Source organism: Gallinula chloropus (genome assembly GCF_964237585.1).
Source record: "Gallinula chloropus genome assembly, chromosome: 1".
Lineage (NCBI taxonomy): Eukaryota > Metazoa > Chordata > Aves > Gruiformes > Rallidae > Gallinula > Gallinula chloropus.
The window spans coordinates 1,638,506-1,659,423 of record NC_140085.1 but is presented as its reverse complement, the minus strand read 5'-3'; the positions used below and the strand labels follow the sequence as shown (position 1 = coordinate 1,659,423).

The 20,918-nt window shown below is 51.2% G+C and overlaps 1 protein-coding gene across 1 annotated transcript in view; it reads left to right on the top strand.

Annotated features, from left to right (window-relative positions):
- The window catches only part of TASOR2 (transcription activation suppressor family member 2), a gene marked incomplete at its 5' end in the record, with an annotated part of 57,397 nt that overhangs the window by 23,897 nt on the left and 12,582 nt on the right, over nucleotides 1-20,918 (top strand). Inside the window, 14 exons of the mRNA XM_084279227.1 lie at nucleotides 709-781; nucleotides 2,630-2,721; nucleotides 3,721-3,858; nucleotides 4,681-4,805; nucleotides 4,911-4,930; nucleotides 5,035-5,134; nucleotides 5,855-5,955; nucleotides 7,038-7,141; nucleotides 9,877-9,949; nucleotides 10,046-10,123; nucleotides 14,287-14,694; nucleotides 15,670-15,695; nucleotides 18,274-19,139; nucleotides 20,165-20,699. Of these exons, the coding sequence (XP_084135353.1) occupies nucleotides 709-781; nucleotides 2,630-2,721; nucleotides 3,721-3,858; nucleotides 4,681-4,805; nucleotides 4,911-4,930; nucleotides 5,035-5,134; nucleotides 5,855-5,955; nucleotides 7,038-7,141; nucleotides 9,877-9,949; nucleotides 10,046-10,123; nucleotides 14,287-14,694; nucleotides 15,670-15,695; nucleotides 18,274-19,139; nucleotides 20,165-20,699 (2,739 nt within the window). The remainder of the gene's footprint in view (nucleotides 1-708; nucleotides 782-2,629; nucleotides 2,722-3,720; nucleotides 3,859-4,680; nucleotides 4,806-4,910; nucleotides 4,931-5,034; nucleotides 5,135-5,854; nucleotides 5,956-7,037; nucleotides 7,142-9,876; nucleotides 9,950-10,045; nucleotides 10,124-14,286; nucleotides 14,695-15,669; nucleotides 15,696-18,273; nucleotides 19,140-20,164; nucleotides 20,700-20,918) is intronic.

Sequence of the window (20,918 nt, the reverse complement as noted above, 5' to 3'; positions counted from 1 at the left end):
TTTTGACCATGGATTAAATCAAAGCCAGTGAGATGCTCTCAAGGCAGTCCTTGTGAACCGGTGGAGGAGTGAGCAGAGAGCAGCAGATATCCTTTACCTTCATGCCAGCCCAGTTGCATTTATTTTTCCACAGAGTGCCTGTGCTGATAAAGAAAGTGCAAAGTCCAGCAGTTTCTGGAGATGCTGGATCTTTTCCAGATTCTTCTAAGCATTTACTTCCACCTAGGCTTTTCTAGCAACACTTCTTAAACACAAGTATTTAGTGTCTTGAAACAACAAATGTTCTTCCTGTTGGATCTTCCTGTGGACACTGTGTTTAGTTTTCTTTATATTGTGAGTGTTTTGGGTCTGGGATGATCTTTCTTAGAGTGGGAGTTTGCCTGTTGGAAGTAGTTTACCATCTGTTGCACTATGGATTTCAGTAGCTGTGTATTATTATTATATATTAAGATAATTATCTATTATCTATTAAGATAATAGGCATTTTTAGGAGGCAGAAGTTAGGTGAGATGAGTGCCCAGTGTTTCCTATAAAGGACCTTAGCACAGTTCCAGCACTTTGCTTAGATTTCTCACCCACAATGAGTTCAAACTACCCCATCATCAACACACATTTGGCTATCTATTAAGGCAATAGATAATTATCTTTTCAAAGATAGCTGTCATCTTTGAAAATAGGTGGTAAAAGAGGTTGTCTCTTCTTTTGAAGGCAAAAGAGGTGTGTCAGACTGGCCTCCGGGTAAACAGCAGCTCTATTTCCACACTTGGTGACCCAGCAAAAGGTAAGATTTCCAGCCAGAGGAACAAGACCCTTGTTTGCTCTTCTGGATCTCTCAACTCCTTTCAAAACAAAAGTGAAACCCCAGACAAATTTTTGGGATTGCCTTGTTGTTTACTGCAAAAACTCTCTGGAAATTCCCATGTTTCTTACATGAGAAGCTGCCCTTGGTTGGCTCGAGCAAGCAGCAGTGTTTTCCTTGTGCCTCCTCAACCAGATGAGTTATTGTCTCTTCCCCTCTCCATTTCAGGCTTTCTCTCCCTTGTTAATAACAACCTTTGTCACCAGAGTGGCTTTTTGGCAGCTCTCCTCACTGGGTTTGCTCTCCAGAGTCCATTTGCTGTGCTTTTTGCCAGCAGGCCTGTGAAGAACCAGAGCAGACTGTGACATATCAAAGAGCTTTTCACAACGTGCTTGTCCCTTCTTCCCTCCCACCTTACTGCCAGAAGCAGAACAGCTCCAACTGCTCACTCTGCAAGTCTTTGCAGGCCAAGACAGCTAATTACTGAAAAGTTGATTTATCTGGGTTTATAGCTTCGTCCTGATGGAATGAGAGGAATATTATGGTGTGTTTCTGTAACCCTTCCCCTGCCCACTCCCTGTTTCCCTCCCATGTACTTCTCTAGCAGAAGACCCAACACCCCTCCATGCCCAGTAAATGCATGTGATATGACCTGAGCATGGAGAAATGGTGGCAATAAACCATGTTAGAATAGAGGTTGTCACAGGGTGAGAAGTTCATGTTGGTATCTGGGATGCTGAAGGGGCTGTAAAGAGCCAAAGAAGAGGCTTGGGAGGTTTTCTGCTGTGCTGTGGGCAGCTCTCCTGCCCTTGCAGTGTGTGTTCCCCACACAAACATCCTCATTGCCTTTGTGTGACTCCAAACTGGGCAAAGTACCTGCTTCATTTGCAGACTGACCTGGAAGCCCCTCAGCAGATCTTCCCCTATGAGTCAAGCTCTCACTGGTCTGGTTTTGTCAGCAGGTTGAGGGAGGTTCTGTTCTCCTCCCCTTCTTCCCTGTACTGGTGAGGCAGCATCTGGAGTTGTGTCCCCAGTGCTGGGCTCCCCAGTTCAAGACAGACAGGGAGCTAGTGGAGAGAGTCTGGAGGAGGGGATGAGGATGATGAGGGACCTGGAGCATCTCTCCTGTGAGGAAGGGCTGAGAGAGCTGGGGCTGGGTAGCCTGGAGAAGAGAAGATTGAGAGGGGATCTGATCAATACTGATCAATATCTGAAGGGTGGGTGTCCAGAGGATGGAGCCAGACTCTTCTCAGTGGTGCCCAGTGACAGGACAAGGGGCAATGGGCACAAACTGGAACAGAGGAAGTTCCACCTGACCCTGAGGAGGAACTTCCTTACCACAAGGGTGCCTGAGCCCTGGGCCAGGCTGCCCAGAGAGGTTGTGGAGTCTCCATCTCTGGAGACATCCAAACCCTGTGATCCTGGGCACTGTCCTGTGCAGCCTGCCCAAGGTGACCCTGCTCTGGCAGGAGGTTGGGCTGGGTGATCTCCAGAGGTTCCTACAATACCCCAGCCATTGTGTAAATCTGTTTTCCTGTAGTGTGGGCAAAACTGACATTACTCAGGCTGCTTCTCCCAGGAGAAACCCAAGTTAACTCCTTCCCTGGAGCAGACCCTGAAACATATAATGCTGTTTCATTCCAGCAGTCAAAAAAAAGGGTGGAAAAGAGTCAGAATTTAACCCATTTTACAGCAGCAAGTGGTCCTCTGGTTTGCAGCACTGCAGAGACTCCCATTTCTGCAAGGAGGGTCTTCTTTCCAGGGCTTTCTTGGCAATCAGCTTTACTGGCCAGATGATTCACATTATCTCACATTGCTTTGCTTTCACAGGGGTTTATATTTCCAAGTATGCAGACTGTCTTCATCCAAGACCCTGGTATCATGGAAAATCAGGCTACATCGTCATCTGTAAGCTCATTAAGGTAAAAACCCAAGTCTTTCTTTCCATGGGGAATGGTTTTCAGAAGCTGCTACACAGTGCAAGGGGGGTTTTTAATGAGAACATCGGTGCCCTTAACTGTGGTGGGGTGTAAAATCAGCCCTGTTGAGAGCTCATCAGGGATTTTGACTATGGGATGTGTTTGGTTGGAGCTCCAGAGTTCCAGCTGGGCTTGACTGGTGGCCTGCAGGGCAGCAGAGGATGCAGAGGATCTTCCAGATTCCACTGCTGAGATCAGAAATTCCCCAGAAATTCCCTATAGGGTCACCTTTTTTTCCTGGATACATACATTTTGGGGGTCCAGGAGGAGAATCCTAGGGTGGCTTTGATCACAGCCCCATTCTGTTCCTCCACAGGGCTGGTGTGTGGTCCCTTCCTTCCCTCCCCACTGGTTCCTGTGCTCTGGAGCTGGCACCAAAACCACACTGCTCCTGTTTGCTCTCCTGAGCAGCACAGGTTTCTCTGGGGTGCCAAACTCAGCCAAGTCAGGCCCTTGTGTTCAGTACACAAACACCCACAAACCCTTTGCAGTGATGGGGAGCATGGGGCTGCCAGCAACACTGTCTTTTGGGGAAAAACGGGATTCAGGGGTCTTTTTAAAGAAGTTTCTGTGAACAATTGTGTGGTTTGAGGGTTTTTTTCCCTTCCTTTCCCTTCCTTTCCCTTCCTTTCCCTTCCTTTCCCTTCCTTTCCCTTCCTTTCCCTTCCTTTCCCTTCCTTTCCCTTCCTTTCCCTTCCTTTCCCTTCCTTTCCCTTCCTTTCCCTTCCTTTCCCTTCCTTTCCCTTCCTTTCCCTTCCTTTCCCTTCCTTTCCCTTCCTTTCCCTTCCTTTCCCTTCCTTTCCCTTCCTTTCCCTTCCTTTCCCTTCCTTTCCCTTCCTTTCCCTTCCTTTCCCTTCCTTTCCCTTCCTTTCCCTTCCTTTCCCTTCCTTTCCCTTCCTTTCCCTTCCTTTCCCTTCCTTTCCCTTCCTTTCCCTGGCACAGGGAAAGGTCAAGGTGGTATCAGAGAATCACACAACCAGCTATACCTGCCCGTCTCCTGGTTATGACTGTCACGTCACCGCGAGCAGAAGCAACCTGCCCTCACAGACCAGCCCCTGCAAGGCCTTTGAGCAGAGCCAGGTACGTGTGTTCACACAGTCACAAGGTTGGAAGAGACCTTTGAAGATCCTCAAGTCCAACCATTCCCATCCTGTGCTAAACCAGATCCCTAAATACCTCATCTACCCTTTTTTTGAACGCATCCAGGGAAGGTGACTCAACCCCTTCCCTGGGCAGCCTGTTCCAGGCCCACACAACTCTTTCAGTACACAATTTATTTCTAATATCCAATCTGACCCTGCCCTGGGGCAGCTTGAGCCCATTGCCCCTTGGCCCAGTTCCTGTCCCCTGGCTGCAGAGAGCATCGCCCACCTCTCTGCACCCTCCTGGCAGGGCAGGGGAGGTGGGGAGAAGGGCTCCCCTCAGCCTCCTCTTCTCCAGGCTCAACACCCCCAGCTCCCTCAGCTGCTCCTCAGAGGATTTGCCCTCCAGCCCCTTCCCCAGCCTGGTTGCCCTTCTCTGCACTCACTCCAGGACCCCCATGTCCTTCTGGTGCTGAGGAGCCCAGAACTGGACCCAGCACTCTAGCTGCAGCCTCCCCAGTGCCCAGCCCAGGGGCACAATCCCCTCCCCAGACCTACTGGCCACTCTATTTCTGACACAAGCCAGGATGCTACTGGCTTTCCTGGTCCCTCAGGCACACTGCTGGCTCATGGTCAGGCTGAGCTCACCCAACACCCCCAGGTCCTTCTCTTCCTGACAGCTCTCCAGCCAGCCTCCCCCCAGCCTGTAGCGCTGCATGGGGAGCAGCAGGACTCTGCAGGGGAAGGGACCCAGCGCTGCTCTAGGTGCCTGACTCATTCCTCACCCTGTTTTCTCTCTGTGTTTCCCCTCTCACCCCAGTACTACGTGTATGAAGAGTCCAACGGCAGCACTGCCGAGCGGCCCCGCCAGATCTGCCCCTACATCGTCCTCGCCTGCCAGTACCGGGAGCCGAAGGAAATGCCTGTCCTTGCTCTAGAGAACCTGTAAGCAACTCCCTGCTCTTCCAAAATCCCCCAGAATTCCTTTTTGTGGGCTGTTTTTCCTTTTCCCGTTGCTAAAACGTTCCTCTTTTTCTCCTTTTTCTCCAGGCCTGAGCTTAACCACAAAGGTAGGCCCATCTGGTGGTTGTGCTTGTTTAATAAAGGTACCTCTCTGTGTTTGCCCTCCTCTCCTCTCCTGCTTCCTCTGAGCTGTTCTCCCTTTTGCCTGTAGCATTGTACTGTCCATGGAGGGGGCAGCTCTCCATCGGGGGCCAGCTTTTGGGTAACATCGCCTTGAGGACCCCACACAGCTCCACGATTCCAGCCCAACTGTAAGTTTTCCCCTTCCTCTGATTTCTCTGTGATTTGGGGAGTGTGAAGCATTAACACCTTCTGGTGGCTGTGTACCATCAAAAGGCAGTTTGGTCTTTCCTGCCCCATCAGCAGCATCTTGCAGCTGAACCAACTTCCCATCAGCATTGGCAGGACATTCATCAGTGTCAGCAAAGTGGTGTTGGGCAACCAGCAGTGCAGTGTCACAGCAACAGCTGTCTGGGGACATCCAGCAGCTGGAAACAGCTGTATTTTATCCTTTTTTTATTATTATTAACTGCTTTGGGATGTTTATTCTAAATCCATTAGTCCTGTTGGGGATTTTTTCTCCTTGGGAGAAGTGGGCTTCCTGATGGTGTGAGTGTGATCAGCTGGTTGTGTTTACAGACCAGCGTGATGTAAACACGTTATTGAGGTAAATATCATGCCAAAAAATGAGCTGCTTCAACTCCTCAACAGTCAGAAGCCAACCAACAGGCAGCAATTTGGAAAAGCTGGAGACAGCCAGAAACACAGCCACTGATACCACTCTTTGGAGGTGTTTACAAACAGGATCCTCAAATCAGCAAAGTGCTAAGCAAGACTCACCTTCTCCAGCCTTCTTCAGAGCTGCTTTCTCTGGTTTCACAGTGACAGGGCAACCAGGACTCTTTGCTGTGCTTAATCCTTAGAGCTTTCTGTACTTCTGATCTCACTGTCTGCTGCTTTATCCTCAACAGGCCTCCCACCCTGGACATTAACCATGTCATGGGGTTGTCTGACTTGAAGAAAAAGCTTCCAGAAGCTGCATTTGGGAAGAGAAATTACATTGAGAGTGAAGGTGAGTGTAAAACCCAGCAGCATGGTGAGTGAACTGAGCTGTGCCATAGGAGGGGGTCAGAGCTCAGGTCCTCCTAGCACTGAGTCTTGTCTTCAAGGGTGGCTGGTTGCAGCTCTTGGGGTCTGACCCAGTGTCTCCTTCATTGGGGTGGATGGGGGAACCTCTCTGCCCTTGTCATTGCAGGGTAGGGAAGAGGGAACCTGTGTCCACTCACACTTTGGGGTGCATACTGCTGATTGGTCTTTGGGTTGTGGTTTTGACACACTTGGCAGCTCTCAGCCCCAAGGTGTTGGGCTGCTGATGGCTGTGAGTGACTGTGCCTTGCAGCACACACACAGTTACTGGCAGGGATACCACAGCTTGCACATGGAGAACTCTAAATGTGATTTGCAGGAGGTCCAGGTACTTTTCCATGGCATCTTTCCCCAAAATAAGTGTGGGCTGCTGTGGTATTCCCTGTGGTGTTCCTCTGCTGAGCCAGGTAGGGGCACTGATCAGACCTGCTGACAGCCAGGCTGTTTTGGGGATTACCATTCAGCTCCCTGTGCAGATGGACAGAGGATGAGGAAGGAGGCAGGAGAAATCCAGGAGGCCACAGCAACACCTGATGAAGGTGCTGTGGAGCCACACAGTCTTGCAGCTGCCTGATGAAAGAGAGGAAATACCAAACACAAGAATTCTACTGCAAAATTCAGGGTTTAAGACTGGTCTGAGACCTTGTTTTTCTTAAACTCCTTTGGGAATCAAAGCACAGAGCAAGGATGCTCTGTTGCAACAAAGAGTGTGGATGAGCCATCTCCCTTTGAAAGGCTTCCTGCCTCTGTGGAAGGACACAGCATTGCTCAAATCACTTTTGTTAGCTGCAGAGATTAGACAGGAAACATCTCCTGTGAACCATGGGTTGAAGAGAAAGCTCACTGAGTTACAAAGCCATACACCAGTGATAAGTTTGGGGTGTTTTTTAAACTCTACCTAACTTTTACTGACTGCACACCCATCTTCCTAGTAGGAAGCACATGTTTGTTCAGAGTTGTGCAAGAGGCACTAGTTTCAACATCACATTCTCTCTCTTTCCTTTACAGTCTGCTTTCAGGGTGTTTACTTCAGTCTGTATGAAGTAGAAATGTCAAACAGAGATCAATATAAAATGGATCAGTTGGTAAAAAACCTGAAGGAAAAGGACTTGGTAAGTGTTTTGAAATGGTAAAAGTTGCCTTTTCAGTTATCTCTTGAAACTTTTGGTAACATTATTCACAGGTTCTGAACTAACAGAGACTACAGTTAATTTCCTTGCTCTATTATTATCCTGCTTGTTTATTATCATAGAATAATCTTTCTGTATATAAATTGTTAACTGAAGATTACTTGCTGTGACTCTTGCTGATGATCCAAAGCTGGGAGGAGTGGGTGACACACAGGACACTGTGCTGCCATCCAGAGAGACCTGGCCAGGCTGCAGAGCTGGGCAGGGAGAAACCAGATGAGGTTCAACAAGAGCAAGTGGAGAGTCTGGCACCTGGGAAGGAATAAGGGCTGGAATCAGGACAGGCTGGGGGGAGCTGCTGGAGAGGAGCTCTGAGGAGAAGGACCTGGGGGTCCTGGTGGGTGACAGGGTGGCAATGAGCCAGCAGTGTGCCCTGGGGGCTGAGAGAGACAATGGGATCCTGGGGGCATCAGGAAGAGTGTGGGCAGCAGGTGACAGGAGGGGATCCTCCCCCTCTGCTCTGCCCTGGTCAGGCCCCACCTGGAGTGTTGTGTCCAGGTCTGGGCTCCCTGGGATCAAAAAGCCAGGGATCTCCTGGAGAGAGTCCAGAGGAGGGACAGAGATGCTGAAAGGCCTGGAGCATCTCCCCTGGGAGGAAAGGCTGAGGGAGCTGGGGCTGTTCAGCCTGGAGAGAAGAAGCCTGAGAGGGGATCTGATCACTGGTTCTCAAGAGCTGAAGGGTGGGACCCAGGGGGCCATGGGCAGCCTCTGCTCAGTGTCTGTGGGGACAGGACAAGGGGCAATGGGCTCAAGTTGGAGCACAGGGAGTTCCCCCCCAATGTGGGGCAGAACTTCTTCCCAGTGAGGGTGAGGGAGCCCTGGGACAGGCTGCCCAGGGGGTGTGGAGTCTCCTTCTCTGGAGAGATTCCAGCCCCATCTGGACACCGACCTGTGTGACCTGTCCTAGGGACCCTGCTTTGGCAGGGGGTTGGACCCCATGATCTCTGGAGGTCCCTTCCAACCCCTGTGAGTCTGTGATTCTGTGACTTGGCAGCCGATTTCTAGGGTGAACATGCCCTGCTGAGCAGAAGGCATTACACCCAGCAAACCCCTTCTTTGGCTCATTATAACAGATGAGATGATTTTATTGTCTTTATTAATTATTTCCCCCCTTGCATTGGGACTCCAAGGGGATCTTATATATTAAGAAAGCAGAAGCAAAGTCCCCCTGATGCCAGAATGATAATTACTAAGCAAAAGACATGAGCTCTCTCATGCCTGCCTTTGTCTCTCCTGGCTGACAATGAGCCCCTGCTCAGCTTGATACTGAGCTGAAACCTCACGGGCTTCCAGGAGCTCTGAAGATGTTGAGATTTATCCTTTCCCTAATGGGGAAATTCCCTTGTGATCTATTATCTGCTAAGGCTTTTTTTCCAACCCTCCAAGGAGTTCTTTTTGTTCCCAGTGTGATTGTCACATCTCCTTGTGACTCCAAGGGATAAAACCTCACTCCTGTGGAGCACAGAGCCTGCATCTCTGCTGGGATTTGTTTTTGGGTTGGGTTTGGCTTTGCTGCTGCTGGTTGTTCTCTCCCATCTGATGCTTCCTGTAGATTTTGGGGTTGTGAATTCACAGCCATGACTGGCTGAGTACATCTTCCCCTCACTGTAAGTTGGCAGCAGCCCATGAACTGCCTGGAATTGCTGTAGCTGTGTGGGACTGCTGAAGAGCTGCCCGCTGACATGCAGCTTCCCACATATAATCACAGACTCACAGAGCTGTAGGGGTTGGAAGGGACCTCCAGAGATCATCAGGTCCAACCCCCTGCCAAAGCAGGGTCCCTAGGACAGGTCACACAGGTCGGTGTCCAGATGGGGCTGGAATCTCTCCAGAGAAGGAGACTCCACACCCCCCTGGGCAGCCTGTCCCAGGGCTCCCTCACCCTCACTGGGAAGAAGTTCTTGACTAAAATTATTAACCTTGTTCATTAATTGAAGGAGGTTTGGCTAAACATGATTATTTTTTAAGGCACTTACAGGAGGAATTTGAGAGCTGAGTGATAACATCCCAGAATCACAAGGTTGGAAAAGACCTTTAAGATCATCAAGTCCAACCGTCCCTGTCCTGTCCTGAACCAGATCCCTGAGCACCTCATCTCCCCCCTGTTAAACACCCCCAGGGCTGGGGACTCAGCCCCCTCCCTGGGCAGCCTGTGCCACAGCCCCACAACTCTGCCAGGGAAGAACTTTGCCCTCCCAGCTGAGCTGACCCTGCCCTGGGGCAGCTTGAGCCCATTGCCCCTTGGCTCAGCTCCTGTCCCCTGGCTGCAGAGACCATCGCCCACCTCTCTGCACCCTCCTGGCAGGGCAGGGGAGGTGGGGAGAAGGTCTCCCCTCAGCCTCCTCTTCTCCAGGCTCAACACCCCCAGCTCCCTCAGCTGCTCCTCAGAGGATTTGCCCTCCAGCCCCTTCCCCAGCCTGGTTGCCCTTCTCTGGACTCGCTCCAGGACCCCCATGTCCTTCTTATGGTGAGGACATTGAGGAATGCTTTGGCTTGCAGGTCCCAGTTTATCCTGACAGTTTCCTCCTCAACTGGGAACAAACCAGTGGTGTTGGCACACGTTGACCCACGAGCAGGGTTTGTATCCAGTCATGCTGGGTGATACAATGTGTGCTGAGGAGGGAAGGGAGTGGTAACTCTCACTCTGTTTGTTTTAGGCAATTGTCAAATATTTACAAGATCAAGGAGTCCTGATCCTCCTCACATCGTCTGCCTTGGCACCAGATGATGGTAAGATGCTACTTCGAAACCAGCATCTGTGCTTAAACATCCTGCTCTGGTTTAGAGGCTTCAGTTTAAACAAAACTTGTTGCTTCTCTTTCTTAGGGTTTGACCACACCAAGGAGCCCATCAACCTCCTGGCCCTGTTTCTGTTCACCTCATCCCGGTCGGTGTGCCACAGAGGTAGGGAAATGCCCTTTGCTGGCTTCAGACACTCTGTTTTGGGTGTGGGATCCTCACTGGAAGGTCCTCACAGCCACATTGCTCTGGAAGAGCTGATTTCTCTGCTCAGAACCACCCACAGCTTTAGCAAAGTATAGGCTGTGCTGTGTTTTGAGCTGGTCTAAACAAGGTTCCCTGCCTCACCCATTCACTGTGTGTCCTTCCCCCTTTGCTGGAAGGTGGTGGGAGTGAAAAAGAACTACTTTCCTCCTTCTTGGTTAGTTTTCAGCAGCATCCACTCCCTGAACCATGTTATATGTGTGATTCTGAGTCCTACAGAGCCTGGCTTCCATCCCTAAAGGTGCACTGGAGCTGTGCTCAGGGGGCAGAACACTGCACAGCACTTGCTGGACCCTGCATGGAGCTGATGTGGGGGTGCTAAACCAGCAGGAAAGGAGTCTGCCCTAAAAAACCCCAAAAATAGTTGTTTTCTGCTGAGATAACAAGTGAAATTGGCTCCATGAAAGGTTGCTGCTGGCATGGGGAGGAGTGTGGAAGAGTCACTGGTCCCTAAAGAGCAGCAAGGGTTTGGAGGAGCAGCTGTATTGTGTGTTTTCCCTGTTTCAGGATCCATAAATGCCAGCAGTGGGGCTGTGGCAACTGTTCAGGGTGTGTGAGGGTGAGAGAGGGAAGCAGGGATGTGGTGTTGGGCAGAGCCCCAGTGCTCTGTCACCATCGAGGTGAGTCACAGTTCTAGGACCTGGGAGGTGAATCCAAGCTGTTTGCAGCCCCAAAACCTGCTGCTTCTCATGCAGAACAGACACAGAGGCACTAAATAAGAGAAAACCAAGAGTGAAATAGGAACAACCTTCAACATCTGTTGCATTTACCTCAGATTTCCTTTGTGTCTGTCAGCTTTCTACACCTTCACACTACGATTTCCTCTTGTGGACATAAAGTTACTGCTCAGCCTCTCCCAGCCAGCTTCATCCCTACACATCTTGCTGCGTCTGCTCTACCAGTAACACTTCCAGCTTTGCAGATCCCCAAGCAGCATAAAACCAGGGGGGGTGGCTTTTTGCTCTGTGTAACTTCTGGCTTGCTTTTTGTTGAGTCATCCCAGGGACAAGCCAAGAGTTTGTTTATGCCAGAGCTGATACTTCAGTCTGCCTCTGTGTGAGTGATGCCTGGTGTTGCTGACAGAGCCTCACATCACAAACCCAGCATCTCTCCCCAGAAGACAAAGCAGAAGAGCCAACCAGACCTTGCTTTCTCTTTTTCAGTGTTTAACCTCCAATTATAAACTTTTTCTATCAGGATGTGGGTACCAAATGGGCTTGTAAGTTGGGTGAAGACATGATGGTAACTTGGCAGGGCAGGGTGTGAGTGGTTTTGGTGCCTGGATTAAGTCAGCCTAATTTTGAGGGTGGGCTGCTGGTGGCTGTGTTAGAGTGGCAACTGCTCTAGTTTCTTTTCTAAGCAGAGGAGAGAGACAGGCTCCTCCTGAGGCAGCAGGCTGGAGATCCAAAGTGCCAGGTGAAACCTGGGATTGGGTTGTTGTTGTGATGCCTCAAGCCTGAGGTTGGGTGAGGTGAAGGCGAAGAGTGGCTGTGACTCCTGCACGTGCTGTCCCATTCTCCCTACACAACTGGCATCACCCCAGCCAGCCCTTGGGTGCAAGCCCTCTTTCCTCTGGGGTTATAAACCCTTTTCCCTTCAGGGATTCTCCTTCCTTTGAAGATAAGCAGAACTATGGAGCAGTTTGGGGCTTGGATCACTGCAGACAGCCGGAGCGCCGGGAAGACGCAAAAGAGAAAGGGAGGGTGAAGGATGTTGGATGCATTGGAAGTCGCTCAGCTCAGACTTGAAGCATGAATAATGTTTTCCATTTTGAAACAAGCAGCCTCTGAAGCTGTTCCCCTCCTGTCCAGACAGGGAGGAATGTAGGGCAGGCATAACAAGCCTGCTGTGCAGACATGCTGCAGCGTTCCTGAGCCAGCTGGGGAGGCCGGCAACCGGGAGCCGGCCCACGGGGACGGACGCCTGGGTTTCTCAGGAAGAAGCATGGGCATTGCCAGCACAAGGCCAATAGGTGAAGGAAATCACACATCTGGGAAGGGAAGAGAAATGTCTTTGCCTTGCTGGGAAGAGATGTGATGGAGAAAGGCACCGGCCCTGCAGCCAAAAGAAACCTCAAGAGTCGGATCGTAACACACCGGTGGGCCAAGGCTGTGGGCGCAGGGTGCTGACATCACACTGCTGCGTTGCAGTGGATGAAGCCAGCTAAGTCTGGCTTGTGGGAGAACTGAGCTCTGCTGACAGGCTCCAGCTTTCCAGGAGTTTCCAGACCCTGAGAAGACGCAGCCATTCCAAGCAGAGCCTGCTCCCTGGTGACATCTGTGAGGGCAGGCACCCTCGAGCGTCCAGACTCGTTCATCTGGAGTCTTGTGTTCAGATCTGGGGCCTGCAGTGCAAGAAAGATGTGGGACTGTTGGAGAGGGGTCAGAGGAGCCATGAAGATGATCAGGGGGCTGGAGCAGCTCCCCTATGGAGAGAGGCTGAGGGAGCTGGGCTGGTTCAGCCTGGAGAAGAGAAGGCTGTGAGGGGACCTCATTGCACCTTCCAGTCCCTGAAGGGAGCAGAGGAACAGGAGGGGAATGGGCTTGTTAAAGGGCAGAGACTGGCAGGACAAGGGGGATGGAGTGAAGCTGGAGGAGGGAAGGGGGAGATGAGATATTAGGGGGAAGTTCTTTGCAGAGAGAGTGGTGAGGGGCTGGAAGGGGCTGCCCAGAGAGGGGGTGGGTGCCCCGTGTCTGGGGGTGTTCAAGGCCAGGTTGGCTGGGGCCCTGGGCACCCTTGTGTAGCTCCAGGCCTGGAGGTTGGTGTCCCTGCCTGTGTCAGGGGGTTGGAGCTCTGTGATCCTTGGGGTCCCTTCCAACCCAGACCAGTCTGGGATTCTATGATCTTGATCCCTGTTGGGAGCTAAACTTATGATAGCCTGCACTGATGTGGTAGGGTGTTCATTTGTGTTGAAATTCTGTTTTCAGTATCTTCCAGATAGAGAAGATCAGAGAATCACAAGGATGGAAAAGACCTTTAAGATCATTAAGTCCAACCATTCCTGTCCCATGCTAAAACAGATCCTTAATCACCTAGGCATTCATGGGTTTTATTTATATGGTCCTCAGATCTGCTTGGGGGGAAATCTGTGTTCCCCACCCCACTCCAGGACTCTGATGTGGTGTCTTCTTGAGTAGTGTATCCACCCATGCTGACAGCAGGTAGGGGTGGAGCTGCTGGATGTTGCAACTCAACAAGGACACCAGCAGCACTGATGATGTGCAAATGGTGCTTATCTTAACACCCCTGTGGACATCCCTAAATTTAGAGAGATTAAAAAAACCCAACAGGAAACCCTGTGTGTTTTCAGAGCTCTGACTGCCCTAAATTCAGCTGTAGTGAGGATTCCTGAAGTAAAGGGACTTAGACCACTTTGTGTGTGCTCTCAGCCTGTGATACCTGGCTGGCAGGTAGAACAGCAGTCTCTCATCTGAGTTGAATTCACTTTTTCCTCCTACAAGCAGTTCTTTTTTACCTTCAGCAGTTACAAGCATCCATCAAAGCAGGACATCACCCTTGGGGCTAACTTTCTTTAGGGGCTAACTTTCTTTAGGTTGGCTTCTGGGGCTTTTCTACAGCTTTCACATTCTCTTAACATGGGAGGATGAGGTGATTTGGGGAATTTAATCCTTCTTTAGTCAAAATAAAACTCTGTTCTTTTCCTTTTGCAGTTGAAGAGCCCGACCCACAAGGTGAAAGGGGAGATAGTGACATCTCATTAAGAATCACCTCAGTTTTGCCCAGACTTCACTATGCCTTACAGAAAGCCACCAGTTCTTCATGGGGGGACAAAGTTGGCACCAGCACATGTATCAAACAGCACTTCCAGGAATACACAAAGCTTGATCAAAATACCCATCTCAACCCTGGCCAAAACAGTGAAGTTCCCTCTTCTTCTCTCTCACCAATCGAGGATGAATGTATCCACCCCTTTACAAACCACTCCAAGAGGTCCCTCTCCCAGCTGCAGCGTTACCTCTTGGATCCCAGCAGCTATACTCTGGAAATGTCAGCTGCCTTGGGATGTTTGACTGATGCTGTTGAGTCTCCTTGCTGTGATTCAGAGGCAGATTGCAAAGCCACCTTCTCTTCCGCTGTGCCACCAGACTCTCTTCCTCCCAACACAGCAGCAGAACTCAAAGTCCAAAGGGAAAACCCAAAACCCACAGTGGGATTGGACCAGAGTGCTGCTGAAGGACCCAAAAAAAATGTCAACTCAGCCAGCAAGCTGTGGGTGCAGCAGAGCAGGAGGAAATCCAGCCGAGCCGTTGTGACGAACGCCAGAAAGAAGTGGTCACCCCTCAAGACACAAATGCATCCTATGGGGGACAGCAGCAGGAACAGGAAAGCAACCAAGAGGAAGAAAATCAACATCCCATTCTCCTTTCCTAAAAAACAAGGGCTCACAGCTGATTCCAGTGAGCCCATGCTTAAATTAGCCAATTTGCAGTTTCCACACAGAAGGAAACGAGGTGAGTGCTGTATGAATGGGACTGACTGAGCCCAGCACAGGGCCATCAAGATGATGGAGGAGTGGAACACCTTCTTCATGAGGAGAGGCTGAGGGAGCTGGGCCTCTTTAGCTTGGAGAAGAGGAGACTGAGGGGTGACCTCATTAATGTCTATCAGTGTGTAAAGGGGGAGAGTCAGGAGGACAGAGCCAGGCTCAGCTCAGGGATGGCAGCGATAGGACAAGGGGCAGGGGGTGCAAGCTGGAGCAGAAGAACTTCCATGGGAATGTAAGGAGAAACCTGTTCACTGTGAGAGTGACAGAGCCCTGGGACAGACTGCCCAGAGAGGCACTTCCCTCACTGGGAAGAAGTTCTTCCCCAGACTGGTGGGGAACTCCCTGTGCTCCAACTTGAGCCCATCGCCCCTTGTCCTGTCCCCACAGACACTGAGCAGAGGCTGCCCATGTCCCCCTGTGTCCCACCCTTCAGCTCTTGAGAACCATTGATCAGATCCCCTCTCAGGCTTCTTCTCTCCAGGCTGAACGCCCCCAGTTCACCCAGCTCTTGCTCACAGCCAATCGAGCTCTGTTCTGGGATGTGTGGGCTGGGGTCTGAGTGGCATTGCTGATGGATCTGGGAGAGGTTCTTACATGCTTTGTGGAGAGGTAAATCAGTATCCTCAGGGTGAAAGCCTACCAGGCAGGCATTAGTGTGACTTATCCCTGAAGAACACCATTTCCAGGTTGGGGAAGCAGGCTTTTAATGAGCTGAAGAAGGGATGCTTAATTTTTAATAACTGCTTACTGATCACTCACATCAGTAACAAACCCATTTGTAAGATCATATACATAAATCAAGTCACTGCAGACTGCTCTACTGCTGTCAGTCACTTCTAGAGCAGTCTTTCCACTTGCACTAATTGGATGCTTTGCAATTAACTCCTTTTTAATCTGTGTCTCAAAGCAAAAGAAACACCCTCCCTTTCTCTCATCCCAGGTGCAGAGGTCCTGTCTGCAGAATTTGTACATAAAACACAGCCTGAACCTGTTCTGAAGGAAACCTCAGCTCCTGATGATCCTGGCATGGAAACAAAGAGACCAAAGACGCTGAAGAACCCAGAGGTAGAAACAGTTCCTGTCACAGAGACCGTCATGAAACCAGAGAAAACACTAAAAAGCCTGGCTAGCAGCCCAACACCACCTCAAGCCAAGAAGCAAGCAGAAAGTGGTGAGATCATAGAATCATAGAATCCCAGACTGGCCTGGGTTGGAAGGGACCCCAAGGGTCACAGAGCTCCAACCCCCCTGCCACAGGCAGGGACACCAACCTCCAGGCCTGGAGCTACACAAGGTTGCCCAGGGCCCCAGCCAACCTGGCCTTGAACACCCCCAGGGATGGGGCACCCAGTCCCTCTCTGGGAAGCCCCTTCCAGCCCCTCACCACTCTCTCTGGAAAGAACTTCCCCCCAATATCTCATCTCACCCTTCCCTGTTGAAATCATTTCGTTTAAAAGCTGAAACCTCAAACAGCTCATGGTCACCTCATGACCAGCTGGAGGTACAGCATGTTCAGCAGCAGCCCAAGAGCCTTTACAGCATTTAATGCTGAGGGTCTGGCCTGGGACCTGTGTAGGTCCTGGAACGAGTGCAGAGAAGGGCAACCAGGCTGGGGAAGGGGCTGGAGGGCAAATCCTCTGAGGAGCAGCTGAGGGAGCTGGGGGTGCTGAGCCTGGAGAAGAGGAGGCTGAGGGGAACCCTTCTCCCCACCTCCCCTGCCCTGCCAGGAGGGTGCAGAGAGGTGGGCGATGGTCTCTGCAGCCAGGGGCCAGGAGCTGGGCCAAGGGGCAATGGGCTCAAGCTGCCCCAGGGCAGGGTCAGCTCAGCTGGGAGGGCAAAGTTCTTCCCTGGCAGAGTTGTGGGGCTGTGGCACAGGCTGCCCAGGGAGGGGGCTGAGTCCCCAGCCCTGGGGGTGTTGAACAGAGGGGAGATGAGGTGCTCAGGGAGCTGCTTTAGAACAGGACAGGGTTTGGTTGGACTTGATGATCTTAAAGGGCTTTTCCAACCTGGACACTCATAGCATGAAATAGAAAGGTTAATGTGAGCCCAGACCTGGACACAACACTCCAGGTGGGGCCTGACCAGGGCAGAGCAGAGCGGGAGGATCCCCTCCTGTCACCTGCTGCCCACACTCCTCCTGATGCCCCCCAGGATCCCACTGTCTCTCTCAGCCCCCAGGGCACACTGCTGGCTCATGGCCACCCTGTCACCCACCAGCACCCCCAGGTCCTTCTCCACAGAGCTCCTCTCCAACAGCTCCCCCCCAGCCTGTACTGATACATGCTGTTGACACACTGCAGTGGATTTAAGAGGCAGCAGGGGACAGCCCTGAGTGCAGGCTCTGCAGACAGGCGCTGGCTGGGTGTCTGCTGTTAAACTGAGAACCAGTATTACGGTGCCAAAAGAAATGCTGGAACAGGAGAGTCATTCTCTGTTAATTTGTCATGTTTTCTCACACTTGTGCTTTGATGGCCTCTTCCAGATCTGTCTCTGGTCTTTATTTTTCCCCTTCCTGGGGAAAATAGAGGTTTTGGAGACTGCTTGAGCCACTTCAGCTCAGTTTATCCATTCTTCTTGCTCTTTTTTTTAACCACGTGGTCCTGAAATCTGGCACTTTCCATCCACCCATGTACATCAGACACTGCCCCTCGTTACCCCTGGAGTGGATGTGGTGTCCAGTGGGCTCCTGGTGAATGCCAACATCTACCAAAAATGCAAAAGAAGAGTATTTAGGAGTGAGAAATACTCAATTTATATACATCTCCCTATGCCATCCCCAAGGATATTAAATACAACAGAGAGGACTTCAGCACAGATGGAATTTAATAAGGTTTTACTTGAAGAGAGACTTTTATGCTGGTTTTTAGCAGAAGGCATTAACCTTTAATGACTTCATAGCCTTTTTATGAACCTGGGCTTTGAGCCATGGTGAGGGACATTTTTAACACTGGAAACTTAATGAACACCTATAATTTGCTGTGCTCTGATTGCCTTTGGGAGCCCCCAGGTCTGAAGGATGGTTTGGGGAAGGAGGGCAGTTTGTGCTCCTCAGAGGGTAAGAATGAAAGCAGGGGGGGTTTCTCGTGTGTTTTAAGAGTTGGGCTGGTTTTTGTAGCACAGGCTTTGTCTGAGCAAATGGCAAAGGCTCAAAACTAGAAGAAAATTTAAAGGAAAGGGAAAAAAAAAGGATTAAGAAAACACTTAAAATATCTCAGGGTGTATTTAGTGGCCAAGGGAAATTTAGTTTGCTCTGGATCTCCTGCCTTTTGTTTCTGAGAATAAACCCCTTTCCTGGAGTTGCTCAGATCCCAACTCCAGATCTTTTTGTAGGAGCCATGGAAGAGGTTTTGTGGCATTTGGGTTTTTCAAGTGTGCAGATCCCATGTTGGAGAGAGCTGCTTTTCTCCTGCCAAACGGAAAGCCTGCTCTTGAACCCCTTCTCCAGGCAGAGCTCTGTGGCCTTCCTTTATCCTCTTGACTTTGTGTTTCTCATGCAGAGTGCAAGGAGCCCATCTCTGTCCTCCCAAGTGACGTTTCTTCCCAGCACCATGGAGCAGATAGCCCAACAAGTGAGATTTACCCAGCTGGGGTTGGCGATCCCAGTTCAGATCCCAAGGGGAACGACTACGAATCCCACGCCTTGAACTTGCTGGCTGATCTGGCTCTGGGATCTTGTATCCCTTCGTTTATACCCATGGACAGTGGGATGAGTGCTGTGTCCTGCAGCCCCTCCAACGACTCTGTGAAGGAGCAGCAGGATTCCCACAAGCACAAATCCTCACGTGTTGCTTCTGACCACGAATACCACAGGGTTGACAAGCTTGCAAAGGGATCCACCTCTCCTAGCAAAGTGGCACCAAACCAGAAGCTTCCTCCTGCTGAAAATCCAGACTTAAATGAGTTGGCCTCTGTTCCCAGGGAGAAAAGCCCTGGGATTTTCAACAAGAGCCCCAACCCTTCAAAACCCCATGTGTTGCCTCCAAAAGAGACTCAAGAAGCCGTGGAGGTGAACAAGCACTCCTTCATCTCTGCTGAGCACTCGTACGCCTCCCTGATGCCTGAGCACTCAAAGAAACATCTGTATCCCAGAGGTTCCCCCTACCCTGGGCCAGCACCTTCCAGAAATGGGACCAGGAACTCAAGAGCAGGACCCCTGGTTGGGAAGGTCCTGCCTTTCCGTCACCAGCAGAACAGCGCCCATCACCAGCGGCCCTTCGAGGCTGTGGCCAGGCGCAGGGGCAGCCTGCTCTCCTCCAGGTTGAAGGAGGACTTCACCAAGTCCCACACAGTCAACATCTGTGGGGAGTCCATGAAGGTGACCTGCCATTGGGAAGCAGAATATCTCTTCAATTTGGACAGCAGGTACACCAACGATGCCCTGGAGAAAACAGTCATCCGCGCCCTGCACGGGTAAGTCGGTCTGAAAGGTCATCTGCATGGGACATCTTCTTGCTGGATGTCTGGAGTGCTCCTGGAAGGGGATTTCTTTGCTGTTTCTGGTTTGTTTTGGATGATAACTGCTGTTTGCCCCATCCTGGGATGCCCAGTTTTGTTGTGTGTCTTCTGTGGAAAGAAGGGCTGGAGGATACTGGTAGGTGACAAATTGGACGTGACCCCACAATGTGCTCTGGCAGCCCAGAAAGCCACCTGTGTCCTGGGCTGCAGCCCCAGCAGTGGGACCAGCAGGGCTGGGAAAGGGGGATTCTGCCCCTCTGCTCCACTCTGGGACAGAGACCTCCCTGCAGTGCTGCCTCCAGCTCGGGGTAAGGAGGACACAGAGCTGTTGGAGTCCTGAGGAGGCCATGGAGATGATGTGAGAGGTGGAGCCCCTGTGCTCTGGTGCCAGGCTGGCTGAGTTGGCTCAGCCTGGAGAAGAGCAGGCTGCTTCTGGGGTGACCTTAGTGTGGCCTTTCATTTTACAAAGAGGTTTTATAGGAAAGGCAGAAGGACTTCTGCTAAGGCCTGTAGTGACAGGACCAGGGACAACAGTTGTAAAGAGACAGAGAGCAGGTTTGGATTGGCCATAAGTAAGAAGTGCTTTACAGTGAGGGTGCTGAGGCCCTGGAGCAGGTTGCCCAGAGGACTTGTGAGTTCCCCATCATCAGTAATGTTCAAGGCCAGGTTGGATGAGGCTTTGAGCACCCTGGGCTAGTGGAGGGTGTCTCTGCCTATGGTAGGGAGGTTTGAACTTTGAAAAGTCCATTCCAACCCAAACCATTCCATGATTCTGTGGCTCTGCAGCTAGAATTGGTTCCTAGAGCCATGAACAGAACTTCTCCTTGTGTCAGCAAACTGGAAACTGTGCTGAGTGACCTGTGACAGCAGCTGGGCTTGAGTCTTAGCACCAGGGGAGAACCAGGAGATGAGTTACCTTCTGCTAGTCAACCAGAGGGAGGATGAAGACATTTCAGGCTCTATTTTCTTTATCCTTCCAGGCCCTGGGACCCTGATCTGCCTGCAGACATGGAAGAGATGAAGCCCATACTTCATATGTGGGTGGCTCTCTTCTACAGCAAGCCCAGCAAACTCCTGAGCAGCACCAGGAAGGTGGTGGAGCACAGCAACCCCGAGAAGTACGTCTCAATAAACAGCTCTGGGGACCTTTTTGAGTTGAGTGATGATGGTGAGGACTTCCTTGGCTTGGAGACATGCCCTGCAGACTCTAGGTCAGACCCTGACCAGACTCCCAGCAGCTCTCTGGATCTCAGCACACCTTACCAGGGACCTTGCCACCCAGAGGAGAGCCCTGCAGACTCCCAGACTGATGCTGATGGGGCTCCTGATGTCGTTGATAGTACAGTGTCATCTTCTTCAGGGGAGCTGCCTTGTGGGGAGGAAGAACCTTCCTCCACAAGCTGTCCTGAGAGTCTTTCCCTTGCTGGACACCCTGATGAGAACCTGGCTGTGAAAGACAGGCGGCCAGCAGTTGTTCCTGAGGAGTGTGGACATGACATCCCCACCATCCCTGCGGTAAGAGCTTGGGCTGTAGGTGAGAGGAGTCTACACAACACACTTTGCACTTGTAGGAGTATGTTCTTCTGAGAGGAGCAAAGCAGATGTGCTTGTGGGGTCTCTTAGAGCCAGGTAGTGGGAGCCCCCAAAGCAGGACAGGGAAGCATCCCCCAGAATTTATCTGCCCCAAGTGTCTGCCATGTGGATGAGCCACTAGAGCATCCAGGCAAAGACTTT